The sequence below is a fragment of the Oncorhynchus clarkii genome, chromosome 1 (assembly GCF_045791955.1).
Source record: "Oncorhynchus clarkii lewisi isolate Uvic-CL-2024 chromosome 1, UVic_Ocla_1.0, whole genome shotgun sequence".
Taxonomy (NCBI): Eukaryota; Metazoa; Chordata; class Actinopteri; order Salmoniformes; family Salmonidae; genus Oncorhynchus; species Oncorhynchus clarkii.
This window is the reverse complement of record NC_092147.1, coordinates 85,918,468-85,934,542: the sequence shown is the minus strand read 5'-3', so window position 1 is coordinate 85,934,542 and position 16,075 is coordinate 85,918,468. Positions and strand designations below refer to the sequence as shown.

The window sequence follows — 16,075 nt, the reverse complement described above, 5'->3', positions numbered from 1 at the left end:
TCTATATATTTACTCAGGCATGTCTCTCTATTTTATTTTATTTTTCATTTTATTTCACCTTTATTTAACCAGGTAGGCAAGTTGAGAACAAGTTCTCATTTACAACTGCGACCTGGCCAAGATAAAGCCAAGCAGTTCGACACATAGAACAACACAGAGTTACACATGGAGTAAAACAAACATACAGTCAATAATACAGTATAAACAAGTCTATATACGATGTGAGCAAATGAGGTGAGATAAGGGAGGTAAAGGCAAAAAAATTAAATAAATAGTGTGATAGTGTCATTTTAATCTATATATTTACTCAGGCATGTCTCTCTATGCTGTGATAGTGTCATTTTAATCTATATATTTACTCAGGCATGTCTCTCTGCTGTGATAGTGTCATTTTAATCTATATATTTACTCAGGCATGTCTCTCTATGCTGTGATAGTGTCATTTTAATATATATATTTACTCATGTACAGTTGAAGTCGGAAGTTTAAATATACTTAGGTTGGAGTCATTAAAACTCGTTTTTCAACCACTCCACAGATTTCTTGTTAAAAAACTATAGTTTTGGCAAGTTGATTAGGACAAGTCATTTTTCTAACAATTGTTTACAGACAGATTTTTTCACTTATAATTCACTGTATCACAATTCCAGTGGGTCAGAAGTGTACATACACTAAGTTGACTGTGCCTTTAAACAGCTTGGAATATTCCAGAAAATTATGTCCTGGTTTTAGAAGCTTCTGATAGGCTAATTGACATCATTGGAGTCAATTGGAGGTGTACCTGTGGATGTATTTCAAGGCGTACCTTCAAACTCAGTGCCTCTTTGCTTGACATCATGAGAAAATCAAAAGAAATCAGTCAAGACCTCAGAATTTTTTTTGTAGACCTCCACAAGTCTGGTTCATCCTTGAGAGCAATTTCCAAACGCCTGAGGTACCATGTTCATCTGTACAAACAATAGCACGCAAGTATAAACACCATGGGACCACGCAGTCGTCATACTGCTCAGGAAGGAGACGCCTTCTGTCTCCTAGAGATGAACGTACTTTGGTGTGAAAAGTGCAAATCAATCCCAGAACAGCAGCAAAGGACCTTGTGAAGATGCTGAAGGAAACAGGTACTAAAGTATCTATATTCACAATAAAACAAGTCCTATATCAACATAACCTGAAAGGCTGCTCGGCGAGGAAGAAGCCACTGCTCCAAAACCGCCATAAAAATGCTAGACTATAGTTTGCAACTACACATGGGGACAAAGATTGTACTTTTTGGAGAAATGTCCTCTGGTCTGATGACACAAAAATGGAACTGTTTGGCCATAATACCCATCGTTATGTTTGGAGGAAAAAGGGGGAGGCTTGCAAGCTGAAGAACACCATCCCAACCGTGAAGCACGGGGGTGGCAGCATCATGTTGTGGGGGTGCTTTACTGCAGGAGGGACTGGTGCACTTCTCAAAATAGATGGCATCATGACGAAATAAAATTATGTGGATATATTGAAGCAACATCTCAAGACATCAGTCAGTTAAAGCTTGGTCGCAAATGAGTCTTCCAAATGGACAATGACCCCAAGCATACTTCCAAAGTTGTGGAAAAAAGGACAACAAAGTCAAGGTATTGGAGTGGCCATCACAAAGCCCTGACCTCAATCCTATAGAACATTTGTGGGCAGAACTGAAAAAGTGTGTGCGAGCAAGGAGGCCTACAAACGTGACTCAGTTACACCAGCTCTGTCAGGAGGAATGGGCCAAAATTCACCCAACTTATTACGGGAAGCTTCTGGAAGGCTACCCGAAACGTTTGACCCAAGTTAAACAATTTAAAGGCAATGCTACCAAATACTAATTGAGTGCATGTAAACTTCTGACCCACTGGGAATGTCATGAAAGAAATAAAAGCTGAAATAAATCATTATCTTGTCACGCCCTGACCATAGAGAGCCTTTTTATTCTCTATTTTGGTTAGGTCGGGTGTGCCTAGGGTGGGTGATCTAGTGTGTTTATTTCTACGTTGGGCTGGTATGGTTCCCAATCAGAGGCAGCTGTTTAGCGTTGTCTCTGATTGGGGATCATATTTAGGCAGCCATTTCCCTACTGTGTTTTGTGGGATCTCGTTTCTGTGAGCACTGCATGAGCGTCACGTGTCGCGTTATTGTTTTTTGCGCGTTTCACTTATCAATAAAATATGTCGAACCAATGTCCCGCTGCGCTTTGCTCTGAATGTTCCTACGACGATCGTGACATATCTCTACTATTATTCTGACATGTCACATTCTTAAAATAAAGTGGTGATCCTAACTGACCTAAAACAGGGATTTTTTTTACTAGGATTAAATGTCAGGAATTGTGAAAAACTGAGTTTAAATGTATTTGGCTAAGATGTATGTAAACTTCCGACTTCAACTTTATGTCTATGTCTTGATAGTGTCATGTTAAAATGGTTGACAGTCCTGTGACAGTTCCCCCTCTGTTTCAGCCTCCTCCCTTCAGACCAACTGTCAAACACAACTGCCACTTTACATAAACACTGTAGCGAGGGGGCGGAGTTACAAATGCCCCCAAAATAAAGAGACGAGACAAGGAATAAGACATTTCAAGTCCCAATGGGGAACTAACTTTAAACTTGTCTTCAAATATTTAAAGCCTGTTTTTGGTTTGGTTCCTCCTTATCCTCAGTTGGTACCCATACTGCACCATACCCAACATACTGCACCATACCCCACCATACTGCACCATACTGTAACATACTGCACCATACCCCACCATACTGCACCATACCCCCAACATACTGCACCATACTGTAACATACTGCACCATACCCCACCATACTGCACCATATCCCACCATACCCCACCATACTGCACCATACCCCACCATACTGCACCATACTGTAACATACTGCACCATACCCCACCATACTGCACCATACTGTAACATACTGCACCATACCCCACCATACTGCACCATACCCCAACATACTGCACCATACTGTAACATACTGCACCATACCCCACCATACTGCACATACCCCAACATACTGCACCATACTGTAACATACTGCACCATACCCCACCATACTGCACCATACCCCACCATACTGCACCATACTGTAACATACTGCACCATACCCCACCATACTGCACCATACTGTAACATACCCCACCATACTGCACCATACCCCACCATACTGCACCATACTGTAACATACTGCACCATACCCCACCATACTGCACCATACCCCACCATACTGCACCATACTGTAACATATTGCACCATACCCCACCATACTGCACCATACCCCACCATACTGCACCATACCCCACCATACTGCACCATACCCCACCATACTGCACCATACTGTAACATACTGCACCATACCCCAACATACTGCACCATACTGTAACATACTGCACCATACCCCACCATACTGCACCATACTGTAACATACTGCACCATACCCCACCATACTGCACCACACCCCATCATACTGCACCATACCCCATCATACTGCACCATACTGTACCATACCCAACATACTGCACCATACTGTACCATACCCCATCATACTGCACCATACTGTACCATACCCCATCATACTGCACCATACTGTACCATACCAACATACTGCACCATATCCCAACACACTGCACCATACCCCATCATACTGCACCATACTGTACCCTATCCCAACATACTGCACCATATCCCAACATACTGCACCATATCCCACCATACTGCACCACTCTGCTGTAGGAGCATTAGGTATCCTTGAGCAGAGGAGTAAAATCACAATCATGTCAGTCGGCCTGTTTTTTGGTTTGGTTCCTTGTTGTCCTTTGATTGGCACCTGTACTGACAGGCCTGCCAATCACAACACTGGAAGGAGAGAGTCTCTCTCTCTCTGTCTCTGGAGTTGGTTGTGTGAGGGTGCTGTGTGTGGTGAGAGGTTGCTGTCCTTTTTTGTTCAGAGGAGTGAGAGGAGGAGTGAGAGGAGGGAGGGAGGGAGAGGAGGGAAGGAGAGGAGGGTGTGAGAGGAGGGAGGGGAGGGAGTGAGAGGAGGGAGGGAGAGGAGGAGTGAGGGGAGGAGGGAGGGAGGGAGGGAGTTGAGAGGTAGGAGGAGGGAGAGAGAGGAAGGAGTGAGAGGAGGAGTGAGAGGAGGAACAGGTGAGGGAGAGGAGGGAGAGGAGGAGGAAGGGAGGGAGAGGAGGGAGTGAGAGGAGGAGGAGTGAGAGGAGGAGTGAGAGGAGGGATGGAGAGGAGGGAGGGGAGGGAGTGAGAGGAGTGAGGGAGGGAGAGGAAGGAGGGGAGGGAGTGAGAGGAGGGAGAGGAGGAGGGAGGCAGAGGAGGGAAGGAGAGGAGGGTGTGAGAGGAGGAGAGAGGAAGGAGTGAGAGGAGGGAGGGAGGGAGGGAAAGGAGGAGTGAGAGGAGGGAGGGAGAGGAGGGTGAGAGGAGGGAGTGAGAGAAGGGAGGGGAGGGAGGGAGGGAAAGGAGGAGTGAGAGGAGGGAGGGAGAGGAGGGTGAGAGGAGGGAGTGAGAGAAGGGAGGGGAGGGAGGGAGGGAGAGGAGGCGTGAGAGGAGAATGGAGGGAGAGGAGGTAGGCAGAGGAGGGAAGGAGAGGAGGGTGTGAGAGGAGGGTGTGCTCTCTTATTGCTGCCACTGCAGAGGAACACCAGGAGGGTGAGGAAATGATCCTATCATTCAAGACTTCAGAGCCGGGGGCCTTTTCCACAGCCAGCTAAAAGGCTCTGTACACAGTGTCTGTGAAGATGGCTCAGGAAGACCATTCTGAATGGGCTGAGGGCAACGAACGGTCTGGTAGGGGAGGTTGGGACCAGGTTCTTCTCTGAGAGGATGTTGGCGCTCCCTGTATAAGACTCTCATAGAGAAGCGTATTGCTGATCTACAGTGGAGGATTATTCACAGGGCTATCGCTACCAACAGATACGTGGCACACCTTGATCCATCAGTGGGGAGGGGTTGTCTGTTCTGTGGGGAGGGGGGTGTCTGTTCTGTGGGGAGGGGGGTGTCTGTTCTGTGGGGAGGGGGGTGTCTGTTCTGTGGGGAGGGGGGTGTCTGTTCTGTGGGGAGGGGTTGTCTGTTCTGTGGGGAGGGGTTGTCTGTTCTGTGGGGAGGGGGGTGTCTGTTCTGTGGGGAGGGGGGTGTCTGTTCTGTGGGGAGGGGGGTGTCTGTTCTGTGGGGAGGGGGGTGTCTGTTCTGTGGGGAGGGGGTGTCTGTTCTGTGGGGAGGGGGGTGTCTGTTCTGTGGGGAGGGGGGTGTCTGTTCTGTGGGGAGGGGGGTGTCTGTTCTGTGGGGAGGGGGGTGTCTGTTCTGTGGGGAGGGGGGTGTCTGTTCTGTGGGGAGGGGGGTGTCTGTTCTGTGGGGAGGGAGGGGGGGTGTCTGTTCTGTGGGGAGGGGGGTGTCTGTTCTGTGGGGAGGGGGGGGGGGTGTCTGTTCTGTGGGGGGGGGGGGGGGGTCTGTTCTGTGGGGAGGGGGGTGTCTGTTCTGTGGGGAGGGGGGTGTCTGTTCTGTGGGGAGGGGGGTGTCTGTTCTGTGGGGAGGGGGGTGTCTGTTCTGTGGGGAGGGGGGTGTCTGTTCTGTGGGGAGGGGGGGGGGGTGTCTGTTCTGTGGGGAGGGGGGTGTCTGTTCTGTGGGGGGGGGGGGGGGTGTCTGTTCTGTGGGGGGGGGGGGGGGTGTCTGTTCTGTGGGGAGGGGGTGTCTGTTCTGTGGGGAGGGGGGTGTCTGTTCTGTGGGGAGGGGGGTGTCTGTTCTGTGGGGAGGGGGGTGTCTGTTCTGTGGGGAGGGGGGTGTCTGTTCTGTGGGGAGGGGGGGGGGGTGTCTGTTCTGTGGGGAGGGGGGTGTCTGTTCTGTGGGGAGGGGGGTGTCTGTTCTGTGGGGAGGGGGGTGTCTGTTCTGTGGGGGGGGGGGTGTCTGTTCTGTGGGGGGGGGGGGGGGGGGGGGGGTGTCTGTTCTGTGGGGAGGGGGGTGTCTGTTCTGTGGGGGGGGGGGGGGTGTCTGTTCTGTGGGGAGGGGGGTGTCTGTTCTGTGGGGAGGGGGGTGTCTGTTCTGTGGGGAGGGGGTGTCTGTTCTGTGGGGAGGGGGTGTCTGTTCTGTGGGGAGGGGGGTGTCTGTTCTGTGGGGGGGGGGTGTCTGTTCTGTGGGGAGGGGGGTGTCTGTTCTGTGGGGAGGGGGTGTCTGTTCTGTGGGGAGGGGGTGTCTGTTCTGTGGGGAGGGGGGTGTCTGTTCTGTGGGGAGGGGGGTGTCTGTTCTGTGGGGAGGGGGGTGTCTGTTCTGTGGGGAGGGGGGTGTCTGTTCTGTGGGGAGGGGGGTGTCTGTTCTGTGGGGAGGGGGTGTCTGTTCTGTGGGGGGGGGGGGGTGTCTGTTCTGTGAGGAGGGGGTGTCTGTTCTGTGAGGAGGGGGTGTCTGTTCTGTGGGGAGGGGGTGTCTGTTCTGTGAGGAGGGGGTGTCTGTTCTGTGGGGGGGGGGGGGGGGGTCTGTTCTGTGGGGAGGGGGGTGTCTGTTCTGTGAGGAGGGGGGTGTCTGTTCTGTGAGGAGGGGGTGTCTGTTCTGTGGGGAGGGGGTGTCTGTTCTGTGGGGAGGGGGGTGTCTGTTCTGTGGGGAGGGGGTGTCTGTTCTGTGGGGAGGGGGTGTCTGTTCTGTGAGGAGGGGGTGTCTGTTCTGTGAGGAGGGGGTGTCTGTTCTGTGGGGGGGGGGGGGGGGTGTCTGTTCTGTGGGGAGGGGGGTGTCTGTTCTGTGAGGAGGGGGTGTCTGTTCTGTGGGGAGGGGGTGTCTGTTCTGTGAGGAGGGGGTGTTGAGTCAGACCAGAATGGCAGTGTGGAAGACCAGGAAACATGAGATACAGGGGGAGGGTGTACGGAGCCCAGAGATGTGCTGCTGGGCCTGGTTCCGCCTCGGCTGACACTGAACCATCTATATGGGGGGAGGCTGGGGAACCATCCGGGGGACTTTGTAGTGGTGTGGGGCGTCAGAGGGGGCTCTACATACCCTGGACGAGGAAGGGGGCTTGGTTCTAACTTTGTAGTCTGTTGAAGTGAAGTGGGGTTTGTTCTGTTGGTGATGTAACTGTTGTAACCGACTAATAAAGGAATAATAAAATAAAAAACCCTCTCTCTCTGAGCCTGCTGTGGGCTCCATGGGGTTCACCTTAGCACTGCTCTCCAATCAGCCTGATTAGGCCTTGATTCTGGCTGCTGCCTGTCTGTTTAATGAGCATCCTCCAGCTTCCCTGTTGCTGCAGTCACCTTGTTACACAACTACACACAAACTACACACACACTAGCCACGGCACAATCCTAACACGATGTGCTCCAGGCACCCTCTCAGCACTACACAAGTACACACACACACACACACACACACACACACACACACACACACACACACACACACACACACACACACACACACACACACACACACACACACACACACACACACACACTGTACCTCACCGCACACACACACACACTGTACCTCACCGCACAGACACACACACTGTACCTCACTACACAGACACACACACTGTACCTCACCGCACAGACACACACACTGTACCTCACTACACAGACACACACCAGCCACAACACGGGCAGACTAGCAGCAGCAGCTAACACCCGCCTACACCAGAACAGGCTGACGAGTAGATCAGTGGGAATAGATCCTCCACACCGTTATTCCTTATGTGAAACCATATGTCCAGGAAACACACACACCTGTATTCCTTATGTGAAACATACACACCTGTATTCCTTATGTGAAACATATGTACAGGAAACACACACACCGTTATTCCTTATGTGAAACATATGTACAGGAAACACACACACCTGTATTCCTTATGTGAAACATATGTCCAGGAACCATACACACCTGTATTCCTTATGTGAAACCATATGCCCAGGAAACACACACACCTGTATTCCTTATGTGAAACATATGTACAGGAAACACACACACCTGTATTCCTTATGTGAAACACACACACCTGTATTCCTTATGTGAAACACACACACCTGTATTCCTTATGTGAAACATATGTCCAGGAACCATACACACCTGTATTCCTTATGTGAAACATATGTACAGGAAACACACACACCTGTATTCCTTATGTGAAACATATGTACAGGAAACACACACACCTGTATTCCTTATGTGAAACATATGTCCAGGAAACACACAGAAACTATTCCAACGTCTGTGTGACGTAACGACCTGTTCTTCAGAAGAAACTACAACTAATACAATATAGAAAACCTTCCAGTTGATAGCAGAGTCATAGACACCAATATAGAAAACCTTCCAGTTGATAGCAGAGTCATAGACACCAATATAGAAAACCTTTCAGTTGATAGCAGAGTCATAGACACCAATATAGAAAACCTTCCAGTTGATAGCAGAGTCATAGACACCAATATGGAAAACCTTTCAGCTGATAGCAGAGTCATAGACACCAATATGGAAAACCTTTCAGCTGATAGCAGAGTCATAGACACCAATATGGAAAACCTTTCAGTTGATAGCAGAGTCATAGACACCAATATAGAAAACCTTCCAGTTGATAGCAGAGTCATAGACACCAATATGGAAAACCTTTCAGCTGATAGCAGAGTCATAGACACCAATATGGAAAACCTTTCAGCTGATAGCAGAGTCATAGACACCAATATAGAAAACCTTCCAGTTGATAGCATAGTCATAGACACCAATATGGAAAACCTTTCAGTTGATAGCAGAGTCATAGACACCAATGTAGAAAACCTTTCAGCTGATAGCAGAGTCATAGACACCAATATGGAAAACCTTTCAGCTGATAGCAGAGTCATAGACACCAATATACTAAATTAATTAATCTCATTGTGTGCATCCCAAATGACACCCTATTCCCTACATAGTGCACTACTTTTAACCACAGCCTTATAGACCATGGGCAAAAGTAGTGCACTATGTAGGGAATAGGGTGCCCTGTTATAAGACAGACACTTACCAGGCTTCTTCTTGGCCACTTGTTGAACCTGGATCCTCTCTAGTTCAGCCAGACAAGCGGGCTCTGAGGAAGACAACATAGACGTGATGCCAGAAAAAGCATTTCAACCGTTCTATTCTAAATGGAATTTCAATCAATCGTTTTCATAATCACACTTTTCTCCTGCATTGATTGGTTTAGTAAATCTTGTATTTTCATTCTTTTATACTCTTATTGATTATCAACTAAGTGCTGAGTGAACTAGCATAATGGATGACTTTGGATGAGAGAGAGAGAGAGAGAGAGAGAGAGAGAGAGAGAGAGAGGGAGAGGGAGAGGGAGAGACAGAGAGGGGGAGAGAGAGAGGGGGAGAGAGAGAGAGACAGGAAGAGAAAGAGAGAGACAGAAAGAGAGAGAGAGGAAGAGAAAGAGAGAGACAGAAAGAGAGAGAGAGGAAGAGAAAGAAAGAGAGAGAGGGGAAGAGAAAGAGAGGAAGAGAAAGAGAGAGACAGAAAGAGAGAGAGGCAGAAAGAGAGAGAGAGAGAGATAGAGAGAGAAAGAGAACGGGAGAGAGAGAAAGAGAAAGAGAGAGAAAGAGAGAAAGAGAGAGAGAGAGAGAGAGAGAGAGAGAGAGAGAGAGAGAGAGAGAGAGAGAGAGAGAGAGAGAGAGAAAGAGAGAGAAAGAGAGAGAGTCAGTCAGTCAGTAACACTCACATCCCCAGAAGCAGAGGCAACACTATTGGTGATGTATTTATACAACAGTGGATCTCAGCAGTCTAACACAGCCTTAAGATTGATTTTATTTGACAGTTTAAAAAAAATAGTTTGATTTTAAAAACTTGTCAGGGGTAGCACAATACGGACAGGACTTATTTCCATTGTGGTCCCTTAAACCCCAGATTGGTCACACACTCACTTTCCCTCCAGAAGCAGAACCCTGGGTCAGTCAGCCAGTCAGTTAGTCAATCAGTCAGTAACTCACTTTCCCTCCAAAAACAGAACCCTGGGTCAGTCAGTCAGTCAATCAGTCAGTCAGTCAGTCAGCCAGTCAGCCAGTCAGTAACTCACTTTCTCTCCAGAAGCAGAACCCTGGGTCAGTCAGTCAGCCAGTCAGTCAGTCAGTCAGTCAGTCAGTAACACTCACTTTCCCTCCAGAAGCAGAACCCTGGGTCAGTCAGTCAGTCAGCCAGTCAGTAACTCACTTTCCCTCCAGAAGCAGAACCCTGGGTCAGCCAGTCAGCCAGCCAGTCAGTCAGTCAGCCAGTCAGTCAGTCAGTCAGTAACTCACTTTCCCTCCAGAAGCAGAACCCTGGGTCAGTCAGTCAGTCAGTCAGTAACTCACTTTCCCTCCAGAAGCAGAACCCTGGGTCAGTCAGCCAGTCAGCCAGCCAGTCAGTCAGTCAGCCAGTCAGTCAGTCAGTCAGTAACTCACTTTCCCTCCAGAAGCAGAACCCTGGGTCAGTCAGTCAGTCAGTCAGTAACTCACTTTCCCTCCAGAAGCAGAACCCTGGGTCAGTCAGCCAGTCAGTCAGCCAGCCAGTCAGTCAGTCATTCAGTCAGTCAGTCAGTCAGTAACTCACTTTCCTTCCAGAAGCAGAACCCTGGGTCAGTCAGCCAGCCAGTCAGTCAGTCAGTCAGTCAGTCAGTCAGTAACTCACTTTCCCTCCAGAAGCAGAACCCTGGGTTTGTCAGTCAGTCAGTCAGTAACTCACTTTCCCTCCAGAAGCAGAGGCACCACTCTGCGGTGGATACCCTCCCATCCTTGTAGCCGTCACAGGAGTTGAAGAAGGGGCGGATGCACACCTCATACTTGTCCAGGTTGATAGCTGCCAGCTCGGCCTGAAATTAAAATGTATTTTTACATTTATTTGGTGTGAAAATAACACATATCACGTACTGTACATGTCAAACGAGATGAGCAATCTGATCCCAGAAAGATAACACCTGAAAGTATTCATTAAAACACTTGTTTTCAAAGTGGTCCTCCGTGGTAAAACAAATGAAAGGACTATCAGACAAGACAAAGTTACCTGGTCCAGATACAGGTCAGTATTAGTATCCAGCTTCGAGAACATCCAGCCTATGGAATCCTTACAGCTGGCCACCAGGCTCTTGTCCAGGACTGAGGAGAGAAAACATGCACATAATAATTATACATTTTATTTTACGAGATGTCTTTCAAGACACATCAAATCAAGGTCAAATCAAATCCCAGGTCAATTAAATCAAAACAAAAGACCAAGTTGAAACTAAATGTGATTTAGTTTACGGAGCCCAGGACTCCCTGGAAAACAGTGGCAGGTGTTACTGAGGGGACTATCCTGGCTAAACAAATACAAGGAAATGACTTGATTGTGAATGTGATTCACTTCACTTCTCCTCTTCCTGCCTACTGCCACATAAGGCATTTTAAAGGAGGCCTTTCACAGGCCTTCACTTGTGCTGTCATGTTGTTGTGATGTCACGCTGTTCTCTCTCTGTTCCCTGTCTCTCCTGTCTCTCCTCCTCTCCTGCTGTCTCTAGACGGGAGGGCTGAGAATGACAGAGTGGATGTATGAATGTTTATTGTGTTTATCCTTTATTATACTGGCCAGTGTCATAATCCATATTTCATCCATGTACAGTTCTATGTTTCACCCTGATCTGTTATTCTTCAGGAGTTGTGTGAATGGGAGCTTTGTGATGTCATGATGTTGTGATGTCATGTTGCTGTGATGTCATGTTGCTGTGATGTCTTGTTGCTGTGATGCCATGTTGCTGTGATGTCACGTTGTTTTGATGCCATGTTGCTGTGATGTCTTGTTGCTGTGATGCCATGTTGCTGTGATGTCACGTTGTTTTGATGTCATGTTGCTGTGATGTCATGTTGCTGTGATGTCATGTTGCTGTGCTGTCATGTTGCTGTGCTGTCATGTTGTTGTGATGTCACGCTGTTCTCTCTCTGTTCCCTGTCTCTCCTCCCTCTACTATGGGGTGGGGCTTCAGCCCTCCTGGGTTCTGGGTCTGGGAGAACATTTGAGAGGGTGTCTCTGTGAGGAGACCCTTCTGTATTGCCATCCGCACCATGTTTTGTTTGTTATTTTCAGCTTGAGGGCCACGTAGGAAACCAATATTAAATCTCCCTTTACTTTTCGCATGATACAACGTGGTACTGAGTTGAATTCAATACGGTCTGTCTGTGACACTGATGACTTTCAAACACATTGCAACTCAGACAGGAAGGTGCTACTTTGTGTATAGCTCTATATTGGGTGAAGATTTCATTACGGGACTGTCATAACTGAGATGTCAGCTGTCAATCAGAGCATAAAGGAGTGTACTGGAAGAGAGGAGAGAGAGAGGAATGAGAGAGAGAGAGAGAGAGAGAGAGAGAGACGAGAGAGAGTAGAGGAGAGAGAGAGAGGAGAGAGAGAGAGAGAAGAGTGAGAGAGTGAGAGAGAGAGAGAGAGAGAGAGAGAGAGAAGAGTGAGAGAGTGAGAGAGAGAGAGAGGAGAGAGAGAGAGAGAGAGTAGAGGAGAGAGTGTAGAGGAGAGATAGAGGGAGAAAGAGAGAGAGTAGAGGGGAGAGAGAGAGAGAGATAGAGAGGAGAGAGAGATAGTAGAGGAGAGAGAGAGAGAGAGAGAGAGAGCGAGAGAGAGAATAGAGGACAGATAGAGGGAGAAAGAGAGACAGAGGCGGTGCCAGCTCCAGGGACACACAAACACACTCACCTGAGGCGGTGCCAGGTCCAGGCTTGCCTGAGTTGTTCTGCTTGGCGTTTCCATGGAGCAGTTGGAACCAGTCTCTGAGGCGGTCTCCAAGGTCTGCCAGGTCCTGCCCGGTACAGCTCTCTGCTGAGGGAAAGAAAGGGAAACCCTACAGTTCATAACATAACACACACACACACACACACACACACAGACACAGACACAGACACAGACACACACACACACACACACACACACACACACACACACACACACACACACACACACACACACACACAGACAGACAGACAGACAGACAGACAGACAGACAGACAGACAGACAGACAGACAGACAGACAGACAGACAGACACAGAGAGCGACACAGAGAGAAAGACAGAGACAGAAAGAGACAGAAAGAGACAGACAGACAGACAGACAGACAGACAGACAGACAGACAGACAGACAGAGACACAGACACAGACACAGACACAGACACTGACACACTCACACTCTCTCACACACACACACACGAGTCCACAACTACCATACAGTAGGACAGGTCTCACTGAGTCCCTAACTACCATACAGTAGGACAGGTCTCACTGAGTCCCCAACTACCATACAGTAGGACAGGTCTCACTGAGTCCCTAACTACCATACAGTAGGACAGGTCTCACTGAGTCCCTAACTACCATACAGTAGGACAGGTCTCACCGAGTCCACAACTACCATACAGTAGGACAGGTCTCACCGAGTCCCTAACTACCATACAGTAGGACAGGTCTCACCAAGTCCCCAACTACCATACAGTAGGACAGGTCTCACCGAGTCCCTAACTACCATACAGTAGGACAGGTCTCACTGAGTCCCTAACTACCATACAGTAGGACAGGTCTCACCGAGTCCCTAACTACCATACAGTAGGACAGGTCTCACTGAGTCCCTAACTACCATACAGTAGGACAGGTCTCACTGAGTCCCTAACTACCATACAGTAGGACAGGTCTCACCGAGTCCCTAACTACCATACAGTAGGACAGGTCTCACTGAGTCCACAACTACCATACAGTAGGACAGGTCTCACTGAGTCCCCAACTACCATACAGTAGGACAGGTCTCACCGAGTCCCTAACTACCATACAGTAGGACAGGTCTCACCGAGTCCACAACTACCATACAGTAGGACATGTCTCACTGAGTCCCTAACTACCATACAGTAGGACAGGTCTCACCGAGTCCCTAACTACCATACAGTAGGACAGGTCTCACCGAGTCCCTAACTACCATACAGTAGGACAGGTCTCACTGAGTCCACAACTACCATACAGTAGGACAGGTCTCACCGAGTCCACCACTACCATACAGTAGGACAGGTCTCACTGAGTCCCTAACTACCATACAGTAGGACATGTCTCACCGAGTCCCTAACTACCATACAGTAGGACAGGTCTCACCGAGTCCCTAACTACCATACAGTAGGACAGGTCTCACCGAGTCCCTAACTACCATACAGTAGGACAGGTCTCACCGAGTCCCTAACTACCATACAGTAGGACAGGTCTCACTGAGTCCCTAACTACCATACAGTAGGACAGGTCTCACCGAGTCCCTAACTACCATACAGTAGGACAGGTCTCACCGAGTCCCTAACTACCATACAGTAGGACAGGTATCACTGAGTCCCCAACTACCATACAGTAGGACAGGTCTCACTGAGTCCAACTAGCTAATGTAGACATCAACAACTTGCTGTACCAGTAGACACTGAGACGAACAACTGTTTGCATCTACTGGCATTTCCACACGACCAGGAGTCACGGACAATCAATGGTGTGTCTGGATATCGTGATATCTGCCCACTCTAAATAACCAACGGCATCATGACGGAAAGACTATTTCACTCACAGAGACTTTTCAATCAGACCACTGCTAGCCTACCTGCTAACCCCAGTCTCTCAGATGGACTTGTTTTGATCTCAACGAGAGACAGCTGCTGTGTGAGGAAGGGGGTGAGGGAGGAAAAAGGTATCCTCTCCCGTAGAATAACACATCATTAGGCCTCAGTCATATCCCATTACGAAACAGCTACGTTCAATTGATGTTGTCATCCGTTGGCAGCTAGCTATCTCAGGCGGCTGTCTGTCAAATAGCTAGAGACCTTGACACGCAGACGACACTGACAGAACAACACACACTGACAGAACAACACACACTGACAGAACAACACACACTGACAGAACAACACACACACTGACAGAACAACACACACTGACAGAACAACACATGCTGACAGAACAACACACACACTGACAGAACAACACACACTGACAGAACAACACACACACTGACAGAACAACACACACACTAACAGAACAACACACACACTGACAGAACAACACACACACTGACAGAACAACACATGCTGACAGAACAACACACACTGACAGAACAACACACACTGACAGAACAACACACCCTGACAGAACAACACACACTGACAGAACAACACACACACTGACAGAACAACACATGCTGACAGAACAACACACACTGACAGAACAACACACACTGACAGAACAACACACACACTGACAGAACAACACACCCTGACAGAACAACACACACTGACAGAACAACACACACACTGACAGAACAACACACACTGACAGAACAACACACACCCTGACAGAACAACACACACTGACAGAACAACACACACTGACAGAACAACACACACTGACAGAACAACACACACACTGACAGAACAACACACACTGACAGAACAACACACACACTGACAGAACAACACATGCTGACAGAACAACACACACACTGACAGAACAACACACACACTGACAGAACAACACATGCTGACAGAACAACACACACTGACAGAACAACACACACTGACAGAACAACACACACACTGACAGAACAACACACCCTGACAGAACAACACACAGACTGACAGAACAACACATGCTGACAGAACAACACACACTGACAGAACAACACACACTGACAGAACAACATCACACACTCTGACAGAACAACACACCCTGACAGAACAACACACACTGACAGAACAACACACACACTGACAGAACAACACACACTGACAGAACAACACACACTGACAGAACAACACACACCCTGACAGAACAACACACACTGACAGAACAACACACACTGACAGAACAACACACACTGACAGAACAACACACACACTGACAGAACAACACACACTGACAGAACAACACACACTGACAGAACAACACACACTGACAGAACAACACACACCCTGACAGAACAACACACACACTGACAGAACAACACACACTGACAGGACAACACACACTGACAGAACAACACACACTGACAGGACCACACACACTCCGTGCGA

At 48.5% G+C, this 16,075-nt stretch overlaps 1 protein-coding gene across 1 annotated transcript in view; it reads right to left on the bottom strand.

The window, feature by feature from the left end:
- The window catches only part of LOC139418099 (testican-2-like), a 97,428-nt gene that overhangs the window by 12,865 nt on the left and 68,488 nt on the right, over positions 1 to 16,075 (bottom strand). Inside the window, exons 6-9 of the mRNA XM_071167285.1 lie at positions 12,695 to 12,817; positions 11,015 to 11,106; positions 10,697 to 10,823; positions 9,006 to 9,068 (exon numbers count right to left, since the gene is read on the bottom strand). Coding sequence (XP_071023386.1) covers positions 9,006 to 9,068; positions 10,697 to 10,823; positions 11,015 to 11,106; positions 12,695 to 12,817 — 405 coding nt within the window. The remainder of the gene's footprint in view (positions 1 to 9,005; positions 9,069 to 10,696; positions 10,824 to 11,014; positions 11,107 to 12,694; positions 12,818 to 16,075) is intronic.